General features: G+C 43.3%; 1 protein-coding gene across 7 annotated transcripts in view; it reads left to right on the forward strand.

The window, feature by feature from the left end:
* The window catches only part of LOC126295321 (zinc finger protein 93-like), a 191,597-nt gene that overhangs the window by 27,396 nt on the left and 151,738 nt on the right, over positions 1-12,463 (forward strand). For 4 of the 7 annotated variants that reach the window (XM_049987785.1, XM_049987786.1, XM_049987780.1 and 1 more), the window contains one exon: positions 11,762-11,872. The exons of 1 other annotated variant lie outside the window; for it this stretch is intronic. In XM_049987785.1, the coding sequence (XP_049843742.1) occupies positions 11,762-11,872 (111 nt within the window). The remainder of the gene's footprint in view (positions 1-11,761; positions 11,873-12,463) is intronic. 2 more of the 7 variants (XM_049987783.1, XM_049987782.1) reach the window with 1 other exon arrangement.

Raw genomic sequence — 12,463 nt, forward strand, 5'->3', positions numbered from 1 at the left:
AAACCTATCTCTATTTTGGGAGTCCAGCATATGGTTCAGCATTGCCCTCATCATTGCAGATACTGCTTCGGATACACCACTGTGGGATTTGACTTGGAACAGGAGGATTTTGAAGTAGCCCTGTGAACTTCTTGCTCGTGGAGACTGGGGTCTCTCCATTGTGAATCAAGTTTTGACAGCAGCTTCCCAATTATGCTGTCCACATTCACAGCTTTCCTAAGCATCTCAACTACTGCACCTTCTTCTCCCACAATGGCAACCCATATCAGGGATTATGAGAGCAATCTGTGTCCAATCCCTGCTCTCTGAACTCCAGTTATTTCCTCTTCTACCTTTCCTCGTGGTACACTCATGTACATCTCCTGGGTGCATCCCATGGCCACAGCTTTCTCTTGACCTATCACAAGGTCTAAATACTTGTTCCCCCCCCCATCCTTGTGACATTCCGAGTTCAGAGGTAGTCTGTACTGGTTGCTCAATGATTTCGGGTCATGTGGCATTTGCTTATAGTCACACAGGACATATTTAACCACACTCATTGCTTGACGGCTGTAATGTTTTTACTGCAGAGTTGGTAGCCATCTCTCATGCTCGTGAGTATATCCATTTCTACACCAGTGAGTCCTTTCTTATCTGCAGCAACTCCATGAGCAGTTGGCAAGCTCTTGACCAGTGTTATCCTTGCCATCCCATGGTCATTGCTACCCAAAATTCTCTGTATGCCATAGAGCAATGTGGATGGTCAGTGGCCTTTGTTTGGACCGAGGGCCACATTGGGATCTCAGGGAGTGAACTTGCTGATAGCCTGGCCAAACTGGCAATATCCACACATATTATGAAAGTGGACGTATGTTTAGCATCTCCTGCTAAACCACTGGATTGACTTCAGCCAAGCTAGGTACACATACTACTATCTAGACAAAAATACTAAGAGGGTAAGAACCTGCAACTGTGTATGGAGGTGGGCATGATAATGTGGAAAGAGGAGGGAGAGGGACAACAGACTTAGACGGAGGTGCGGGGGGGGGGGGGGGGGGGAGATCAGGAACAGATGGACACTGAAAATGAGTGAAGGATAAAAAGAAGAAAGGGAGACAGAAAGAAAGGCAAGCAATGTGCCTCACCTAGGGAGCAGCCAGAAGCCCTTGACAGCAGGGTGCAATGAGGAGACATACATTCCCCTGTCCCCACCTCTTACCAGAGGTACTCCACTCAGGAAAACTGAAAAGTCTAGCAAAACATACAGGCAACAGAAACACAGAGAGACAAAAGCTGAGTAAAACTGACCAAGGGAGAGAAAGGGGGAGGGGGGCGAAGAAGAGTAAAACTGCAGGTAGGGTTAGGACCAGGCTGGAACACCAAGCCCAAAGAAACACAGCCGGTCTGGGCAGAGGAGGCAACAGTGTTATGCCAATCCCTCAACTGGCCAATTGTGAGGTCTTACATGGCTTTATCTGTGTGCAATCGTTCATCAAAAGTCATACACAAAGTTTTTCTGTGACAAAAATTTATAACTAATACAACAGGTACCACAGAAGCAGCCACAATATGTGGCTTGTGGCCAAAGTATGTAAAAAGCAGTGACCACTTGCTTTATGTATAATTGAGTGCAAATTCGGAGATGGTTTACTGTCCACCACCTTTCCTAGTCAAATGGTATAATAATGCAGCCACTCTCTTCACTTAAACAGAGTGGTAAAACCCCCCTTCGTGAATAATACATAACACTATGTCAGCTGCTGAGGCTCCTAACACCAGGGGCAGTGAGTCAGGGAGATTAAGATTCTGCCACAGGACAGATATGTTGGGACAGTTCAGCAAATGGGAACTATGACCGTGGGGTGGGTCCTCATGATGGAGGAGATGACCACGAGTCAGCCAGGTATCGCTGATGTGGAGCCAGCAAAGGCTCCTTTGCCACCTGTACTTTGGATAAAGAGTGGTCCATTCCAGATTCCCAAAACTTGATGGTGTAATACCAATCTGAGGTCCGTTTCCAGAATACTGATTTTCATTTGATTAATGACCAAAAAGCATTCTTTTGTATGAGTTTACAACTGGTGGAATTATTTGCATCTCTCTACTGTCTTGAGTTCAATTTTGAAATTGCATATCACCTTGCCACCCACATATAACCAGTTTGCATATAGGTGTGCAAACACTTAATAGAGCAGATTACAATGCCACTGAAATTGGAGTATTCTTTGACAGAAATATAAAGTGAAAGTATGCCAATATAAATCTTACACAAAGACACATTAAAACTGATTTGGATGAATTCTGACACTCACTCTACCCAAGTGATAAGAATCTCTGTAAAGCTGAATGAAATTGATAAGAAAGCAGTATTGAGCTGTGTCATACATACACAAGTCAGCAAGGAGTTACACTTTGGAGAATGTTTTCTTTCAGTTTGCTGAAGATCCATTGGGAATCTCTTAGTCCACTAATTTTATAGAGGAGGATCCTGAGCTAAATTTTGAAGTGAATGTAACTCAGAGTTTTGTAAGTATTCACATCTCTGATATATTGTGTGCAATCAGGAAAACAGTGTTCTGTAAATTGTGTAAAGTAAAGGACGCATGGCAATGGAGTTGGCACAGATTGGGAGCGATCTGAAATGTACTGTTATTCATAATTGTAGAGTACTCTTGTACTCTCCCACTTGACTTTCATATCACCTACCATTTGCTGACTGTTGTGAACAGAAGTGGAAGAGGACTGGAGACTTGTATAGTCCTTTTTTCCATAGTCTTTGTTGAGATCAAATTTATTGTTTGAGGGCTGTGCATGATGAATACATGAAATTCACATTTAGACAAAGTGTAAACTCTAATAGTGTACATCATTTGGGAAATATTACTCTTCTAAAGAACTTCTGTGTAATGGAATTCAAAAGAATGTTGGACTTTCTTATCTTCTGCGTAAATCATAGCCATTCATGAGTTAGTCCCAAAAGTATTAGGTTTTTAGAAGAAGGGACAGAATTTCTATGTGATCGATCACCCCTGATACTTTGGCCACAAGCCACTTATTGTGGCTGCTTCTGTGGTACCTGCTGTATTAGTTATAAATTTTTGTCACAGAAAAACTTTGTGTATGACTTTTGGTGAACGATTGCACACAGATAAAGCCATGTAAGATCTCACAATTTGAGACCTGGCAGATCTAAATAAGAAAGATTAATTTTCTTTGTATGCTTCATAACCTTGCTGAGGGAAAGAGATGCTCACATTGATAAACATGGCACAGGAATAAAATTAGATGAAGATTGGGAAACGTTAAACACACAACTGCAGGAAGTTGGGTACTCATTCACTCTTGATCTGTTCTCTTAAACAGGCTTCCTATGTCTGTAAAAAGACTCTTCAGGCACTGCTTTTGTAAGGATAAATTTCTGATGCTACATGTGGTGGATGCAGAGAGAGTCCACGCATGAGGTGGTAAGAGTTTTTGGAAAAATCATGGAAGAACAAATATGGATATAACAAGAAGAAAATTGCTCTAAAATTAACTTAGAATGCCTAGACATTCACTGAGAGCCAAAATTGTACCAAGAGTGTGGCTGCATTATTACACAATTTGACTAGGAAAAGTGGTGGACAGTAAACAATCTCTGAATTTGCACTCAGTTATACATAAAGCAACTGGTCACAGCTTTTTACATTAAAGGCCATTCCTTGTGCCTGTTCAGTAAGTGGAAAATTTGTCTTTTATTTTCGGTTATGGGTGTTCAGATGGGATCTGTAAGAGTTGTTTTCTGTGGCATCTGAATGACTGCAAGTGGTGCAAGGAAAACCATTATGCTTTTTTATTTGTATTAATTTGGGACAAATTCAGAATTCAAATGTAAAATAATTAAATTTGTAACTTATATAGCCTCCATAATTCACCACACCACTACTGTGACAGATATTGGAGAGAAGCAGGAAGTTGTCATGACATCTTACATGTTTTATATTTTGTATGATAATGAAATGCCATTGTTTTGTAAAACAAAGGAACTTTTATTTAAGGAAAATTAGTTGACTACTTGGCTTCACTTGGGTGTGCGTTAACTGTAGTCCTATCTCTCCCCCCCCCCCCCCCCCCCCTCAATTCTCTGTTCACCTCCTCAACTCCACTCGAGGTAGCATTTGTGAGTACATGCCTGGCTGTCACAGGGCTCCACCCTTTGTAGCATTACTACCTTTCTGTGCTGCAAGATTACACTTACACACTTCCTTCGCCCCCTCCCCCTGCCTCTGCATTAGATGGTTTTCATGGTGCAGTCCCTGCTTGGATGTAATTTATGACTGCGACTCGACTTTCCACTTCCGGCATTTACTACAACTTCTCATTAAATAAATATGTGCTCCCCAATGTTAGGTTTGACCTGCGACCAATTTTCAAAATTATCCAAAAATGCAAATCATGCAGGGAACTAAATGCAGTGTATGTTCCACTGTTGCACCCTTGTCTTTAATAAGGTAACATAGCCAAAACCCATAATGGTAGCCATCCCATTGTGGTGGGTCATCAAGTACCTGCATGGTGGTAGCCTCCTAACCACACAGGGGTTGCTCTGTTGGTGCCTGAACTGAAAACTCCCATATTTGCCAAGGAGTGTGATCCCATCATGATGGTGGGAATGCAGACTCTGAGGACCGGATTACTAGTTAGGTAGCAATTGCTGAGACTAGGTGGCACCTATGGGAAGAGCCCTCATATGTAGTGGGTGGCATCATGGAAGATAAGCTATAAATGAAGCAGATGATGGTATCACATGCTGGTGGCCATACAGCCCCAGTAGTCTCTACAAGCAGGAAGTCCTCTCTCAATGCAGGCAGAGATGATCCTGAAATTTTCCTTTCAGTGCCTGCACTGTGGGAGGAATGTAGGGATAAGTGGCAAGTTGAAAAATACTACCCCCCCACCCTCCCCCAGTACTTAGTTTGCACACACACTGATATGGATTCCTTCTTGGCCACAAAGTGATAATTATTTGTAGAAACTATAGGGGACAATTTTCACAGAGTTCAGCCATCTCCAAAATTAAGACTGGATTAATTTTGATCAATACAGCGTCCCCTTCCCAGCCACAAGCACTACTTTCATGTAACAAGCTGGATTACATACTGGTGACTGTCACTCCACTTAATAGTCTTTATACAGTTCAGTGCATCAATTTCCATTGAGACATGCTCTTACTATCTGTTGATGAGCTACATGCCAACATGGAATGACAGGGCTCCAAAAGCCAATAGGGTTGCTACCAGTGCCTTCATCTTGGCCTTTGAGAGTGATACATTGGCTGAAAAGGTCAAGGTGATGGTACACAAATGTGATGAGAAATGGTATGTCCAGCACCCACCTACCTCCCCCATATGGTGCTTCAAGTGCCCGACATCTCTGCGCATATCTTTGCGAGAACTGCACGCAAATCCCTTGTGCCTCACCCCCAACTGTGTCAAGCACCACACTCCATTTTCATCAGATCACACTGTTTTCGAGAGAGCAAAGAAGATACAAGAATACAAGACTCCAAAAAGAGGTGCAAGCATTTGCACCCAGTATGCACTACAATGTTGTATTCTTCAGCTACAAAGACATCTCCCCTTTGCCAATGGTACTCTTGCCTGCTACACTTTTTGCAGTGGGCCTCCGGGATTCCTCAGGTGTGCCTGCCCCCTTCTCCTCCACTTCTGATGATTTGGGGGCTCCTGTTTTGCTGCTTTCCCCACACCTATTTTGGAATTGATATCTTCTCAACAGCGACATTAGTCCCCACCTCCCAACCTGAGATGAATAACCAACTTCCAGCTTCTCTTGTGAGGAATGGGACACTTCCTTCCCAGGATTCTGCTGTTCTACAACTGGACACCAGCTAGTGATTGAAGGAGCCACAGGTTGCTGGTAGTAGATCTTCACAACCATCATATTTATCTGAAACTGTTTGAGAAGCCCTCCCCATCATTAAAATCCTCTGAGAGAGGAGAGTCAAGAAAAGAAGCCCTCCAAAAATCTGGACCTTCTGGTGCCCCTGCCCCCCCCCCCCCCTCCCCTTGCGAGCAGATCCCATCCCACCTGTTCAGCTTCTGTGGCTGAGGTAGATATTATGGTGGCCCTTGAGGCCCCAATTCAAACCACACAATGGAACCCAGAATGGAGTTTGGAGATTTGTGGACACTCTATATAGCGAACTTTTGCCCCTTGATACACCTTTGGAGGCTGTTTCTTAGCTAACTGGTTTCTTAGCTCTCCCCATCTTTCTTAATCTTGGTGACTTCAACGCCCATAACACTTTGCGGAATGGGACCACAATTGCTTGCCATGGTACAGACCCCGAAAACTTACTGGAACAGTCTTTTCCTATTAAATACTGGTACGCCCACACACTTCGGCATGGTCCACAGGGCTTTCTTAGCCATTGACCTTTCCATTGGCAGGCCTTATCTTCTCCCATCCATCCACTGGGAGTCCATGATGACCATGTGGTTGTGACCACTTTGCAGTCTTCCTGTCCCTCCGTCAGCATCACTACCCTTCATGACTGCCCAAATGGGCTTTCAGGTTCACTGCCTGGACTGCTTTTGCGTCTGTCTGCCGACACACTGCCACATAGAGACCTCAACGAGACAGTCCTGAATATAATTACAGCCGTTCCTTTGGCAGCTGATTTAGAAATCCCCTGTTCCTTGTGCCTGCTGCGACAGTAGAGTACTTTGGTGCTCATCAGAAGTTTCAGAGCCATTAGAGATAGCAGGTGGGCTCTCCAGCACTGTAAGTAGCACCCATCGATGGAGCATTTCATTGACTTTAAATGGCTTCGTGCCTGTGTGTGCCACTGGATAAAATGATGAAAAGAAGAATACTGGTATCAGTATGTTTCAACCATCGGACCACATACCTGTCCTTCGCAGGGTTGGCCTAATATCAGACATCCCTATTTATAGCAGACCCTAATAGGTGTATCTGCTATTAATTTTAATGGTACTGTCTCCACTGACCCAGATGCCATTGCTAAACGTTTTGCTCTGAATTATGCTAGGGTCACACCATCTGAGGATTATAAACCAGTTTTTCATGTTTGCTAGCAGTGGGTAGAGCAAAAGTGATTATCTTATACTACATACCACCTGGAGATGTACAAAGCTCCTGTCAGTGAGTGGGAGTTCGTCACTGTCCTAGCCCTCTGCCCAGATGCAGTCCCAAGGCCAGGTCACATCCACAACCAAATCATCAAGCACCTGTCAGTGGATTGTCAGCATCATATACTTGCCATCTTTAACTACATCTGAACTGCAGCCAGTTCCAATTGCAAAGATGAGAAAGTATCATTGTCCCAGTGCTGAAGCTGTTTAGGCACTATCTAGAGATTGGCAGTTATCGTTCAATAAGTTTCACCAATGTTCTCTGTAAGTTGCTTGAATGCACAGTGAACTGGTGGCTATGTTGCTCCTTGAGTCTCAAGGTCTTCTGGCTCCATCCCAGGGTGGTTTTCGCCAAGGTGTTCCCCTACTTCTATTTTGGTTTACCTGTAATATGCAATCCAAACAGCATTTGCCCAATGTCAATGCTTTATAGCAATTTTATTCCACCTGCAAAGGGCCTATATCACCACAGGGGATACCATAGCCTTGCTACCTTACCTGAGTGAGGTCTCAGGCTCATTCCCAATTTTTATGCAGAATTTCCTGTCACATTGTATATTCTGGGTTCGATTTGGTGCTTCCCACAACTCCTCCTCCTCCTCCTCCTCCTCCTCCTCCTCCACCACCACCACCACCACCACCACCACCATATACAATAGACTGTGATCCCTCATGACTGTATTGTGTGTCAGTGATTTTCTAATAGCTGTCAATGATCAGCAGCTGTGAGGTCCTCAGTATCATCCTCAGTTACTCCCTGTGGCAGGGACATATCGATTTTTAGGACTGTTCTCTGCTTCTCATTCAATGGGAATTCCCGATTTTCGCCAGTGTAATAAGTGAAAGTGCTCGCTGCACCTCAGTACACGTCACTGCCTGAGTAACACCAGCTGGGGTGCAGTGTGTGCTACCATTCTGTAGTTTTACAAAGCCCTGATACAACCGTATCTTGATTGTGGGAGTCTGGCATAAGTTTCGGCATCACCCTCACTATTGTGGATACTGAATATGATACACTGCTGTGGAGTTTGATTTGCAACAGGAAGCTTTTGAACTAGTCCTGTGAATGGGTTACTCATGGAGGCTGGGGTCTGTCTGTTGTGTATCAGATGCTAGCAGCAGCTTCTCAGTTATGCTACCCACATTTGCAACTCCCCTAAGCATGTAAACTACCATCCACTCTTTCCAAACATGGAAATCCATTTTCCATGGCGGCCCGCATCAGGGATTATGATCACAATCCACATCCTGTTCCTCCCCTCTGAACTCCAGTTACTTCATTTTCTAAGTCTCCTCATGGCCCACTCATATACATCTCTGTGGGATACACCTCGGCTAGAGCTTCGTCTTGACCTATCACAAAGTCCAAAAGGCATGGTACCCTTGAGGCCTTCTGCCACTTCTCCAGACTTGGTGCATCCTGGAGTTGAGTAGTAGTCTGTTTTTATTGGTTGATGATTGCTGATCACATGGTCTTTGCTTACACTCACACAGGTTACACAGAACTGGTCCTGTTGCCTGAAGCTGTAGTGTTTTGACTGTGAAGTTGGTAGCCATCTCTTGTGCCTTGAACATATTTTTTCCTGCACCAGTGGATCCTTTCTAATCTGCAGCAAACCCTTGAGCAGTTTGAAAGCTCTTGACCAATGTTACCCACACCACCCCTTGATCATTGCTATCCAGGATTCCCAGTATGCCCTTGAACAATGTGAATGCTCAGTGATCATTGTTTGGACTACGTGTCATGTTGTGATCTCTGCGAATGAACTTGCTGACAGCTTGGCCAAACTGGCTATGGTGATCAGTATTCTAGAAGCAACCCCTGACAGGTATTACACCATCAAGTTTTAGGAATGTGGAATGGCTCACTGTGACTTCACCAAACTACCAGTGCCTCTCCATGCAAGCCTCTCACAAAGATTCTACTGTCCTTTGCCAGCTCCACATCAGTCATACATGCCTGACTCATGGTCATCTCCTTCAGTGCAAGGACCCACCCCACTATTGATGCAGTTCTCATTCAACAGTGGTCCACATTTTGCTGGACTGCCCCAACCTAGCCACCCTGTGGTGGAATCCTAATCTCCTGCTCTTGCTCCCCATGGTGTTAGATGATGCCTCAGTGGCTGACTTAGCTTTATGTTTTATTCGTGAAGAGGGCTTTTACCACTCTCTTTCAGGGATGGTCAGTTAACCTTTATCGGTCCATTGAGGGGTTGGCAGAACACAATGTTGCCGTCTCTGTCCAGTCCAGGTTGTGATAGTCTGAGCTTGATGGTCCAGCACGATTCTCACCCTATCTGCTCTTTTCCTCTTCTTTCTCCCTCTCACATGATGTGTTACAGTAATTCATCTTTTGCTCTGTGCTTCTCTTGCCCTGTTTGTGTTGCTAGCCTTTCCTAGGCAGTGCAGTACATTTGGTTAGTGGTGAGGTTTGGGGGACGTATGGCCACTCATTGTATTCTGCTCTCTGGGGCTTCTAGCTGATCGCTAAATGGGGCATCTTGCCTGTCTCTGTTCCTCTGTTTCCCTTTCTTCTTTCTGTCTCCCATCAGCTTTGTTGACCTTATGTAGACCTCGAGGTTTTCTTGCTCTGGGTTGTCTGTTGTTGGCTCTCTCTCATCTACAGTCATGTAGGCCTGTTTGTTCATGAAAGAATGGACAGATGACGTAATAGTTTGGTCCCTTTAATCATTCAACCTGCCAACCATCTCTGTCCATCTGCTACCCTATCTCTGTCCATCTGTTCCTGCCAACTCTTTCTATCTGTTGTTCCTCCCCCTCCTCTGTCAACATTAACATGCCCACACCCATAGGAGATTGCTTCTTTGTATTTTCCTCTGGATGGTAAGTATTGATGTACCTAGTTCAGTTGAAGTCAATCCAGTGGTTTATGAGATGTGAAACACACCCACATAATATGTATGGATACAGTGTATGCTGATTGTGGCTTGATGCATAAGAAGTAATTTTGGTTGATATTTGGTGGACAATCTCTTACTGTTGTGCCTGCGTTCAAGAATAAACAAAGCTTTGGTTTCAAATATTTGAATTGTGGCATCCACATTTCCTTGCTGTCTTGTTTTAATAGATGAATATATGTGATTATTAGTGTTTTGGCCTTGTCAGCTTCTACACAAGATCTCTTTGAAATTACTACCCTCCCTCTCTCCCTCCCTCCCTCCATCCCCCTGCTCTGCTACTCCTCTCTAAGAGAGAGCATGTAGGAACAAGGCACAGAAGCCTTGATCACTTCACTTTTTCCTTTTTTTCAGTTTCTTGAAGACCCAGTGAATGCTGATGGACCTAGTGATAGGGTAAAGCAAGATACAGAACTGAAACATGTGGATAGCTCTGAGTGTAATGTAGGTGTTCACTCAAGCACTGCATTGCAGATGAAGTGTAGTTATAGTGTCATGACACAAATATGGGGCATTCAAGCTAAATTTTATTTGGGTGGTGAACAATTGTAACCTATGATACCAGCTATTTTCAATAATTTTTTATGGACTTTTAGTTAACTCTAGTTAGATCTGCTATGTGTTGGTTATTACCAATAGTATTTTATCAGCCCTTGTAACAAGCATATCTTTACCAAACATTATCCTTGTATTATATTTTTATTATGACTGTATGTGATGAGGGCCTTAAATAGAGTTGTGGTATCAGTGAAGCAAGGAAGACTTCCTCTTAGAAGTAATTGCCTCTGTGTCACTAGTGCTATAACAGAAGATTTGGAACTAAGATACTTGGTGGGTGTATATTTTAAGACTTCTCAGTCACTGTTCACTGTAGTACATCCATCATTACTGAAATATAGCATTGGATGTATGTAATTCCTTATGATTTTCCTTCAGTACACATCACATAAATTTGCATTGTTTCTTAAAGAGCAAACATTAAAAACACATGGTGACAGAGCGAGAAACTGAGTGAGGTGGCACAGTGGTTATCACACTGGACTCGCATTCAGGACGACGACGGTTCAATCCCGCATCCGGCCATCCTGATTTAGGTTTTCCGTGATTTCCCTAAATCACTCAAGGCAACTGCCGGGATGATTCCTTTCAAAGGGCACAGCCGACTTCCTTCCCCATTCTTCCCTAATCTGATGAGACCGATGACCTCGCTGTCTGGTCTCCTCCCCCAAAACAACCCAACCCAACAGAGCAAGAAGCTGTGTAAATACCATTAAATTTATTCAATTTTGATGATGATGTATGGAATGCCATATTCATTTGATTAATAACCAACAAGCTCTCTTGTTTATGGGTTTACAGCTGGAAGATCATGTTCATCTCAATATTATCTGAGTTTAATTTTGAAATGTTCCCACACATATATATCAGGTTTGTATATGGGAGTATGACCATCCGATAGAGCAGGCCGTAGTGCCTCTGAAATTGGAGTCGATTATGTGACAGGAATAGGAAGTGAAAGTATGCCAGATAAATGCTACTCAATGGCTGATAGCAAAATCAGAGACATTAGAACTGATTTGGATGCATTCTGACACTCACTCTTCCCAGGCAATAAGAATTTCTGCAAGGTTGGATGATACTCATAAGAAAGAAATACTGAGAGCTGTGTCATACATACATAAGTTAGCAAGCAGCTACAATTCACAGATTGATTTCTTCTTTCAGTTTGTTGAAGATCTATTGGAACTATCTTGGTCCACTGATTTTGTCAAGGAAGATCCTGGAGTAAATGTTGAAGTGAATGTAACACAGAATATCGTAAGTATTCACATCCCTCATATATTGCATGCAGAGTGAGGAAAAAGGTGAACTGTTAATTGTATAGAGTAAAGGACGCATTTCAGTGCAATTGACACAGATTGTCAGTTTTCTGGAACTTGTTGCTGTTTGTAATTGTTGAGTATTCTTCTACCTGTCCACTTGACTAATAAGAGAGTAATCCCAAAAGTAAGGTCTCCTATTATTATTTTTTTCTTTAAGTACCTAGACCTGTTTATTTTTACTATGGTTTACATCAGTTTGCAGCTTGAACATTTAGCTATTTTTCGACATAATCACCATTTCTGTTGATGCATTTTTGTAGATGCTGTGACAGTTTTTGTATGCCCATGTCATAGCAGCTTGCATGCTCTTCAGAAAGTTATGAACCTCTTCTTTCACTTCGTTGTCGTAGCTGAATTGCTTTCCGGCTAAATGTTCTTTTAACCTAGAGAACAGGTAATAGTCATTGGTCGTCAAGGCAGGACTATAGGGTGGGTGGGTTGTTATTCCACTGAAACTGTTGCAGGAGAACAATGATTTGCCGAGTGATGTGTGGGCTAGCGTTTTCATGGAGAAGGTGTATGCCCT

Source organism: Schistocerca gregaria, chromosome 11, assembly GCF_023897955.1.
Source record: "Schistocerca gregaria isolate iqSchGreg1 chromosome 11, iqSchGreg1.2, whole genome shotgun sequence".
NCBI lineage: Eukaryota > Metazoa > Arthropoda > Insecta > Orthoptera > Acrididae > Schistocerca > Schistocerca gregaria.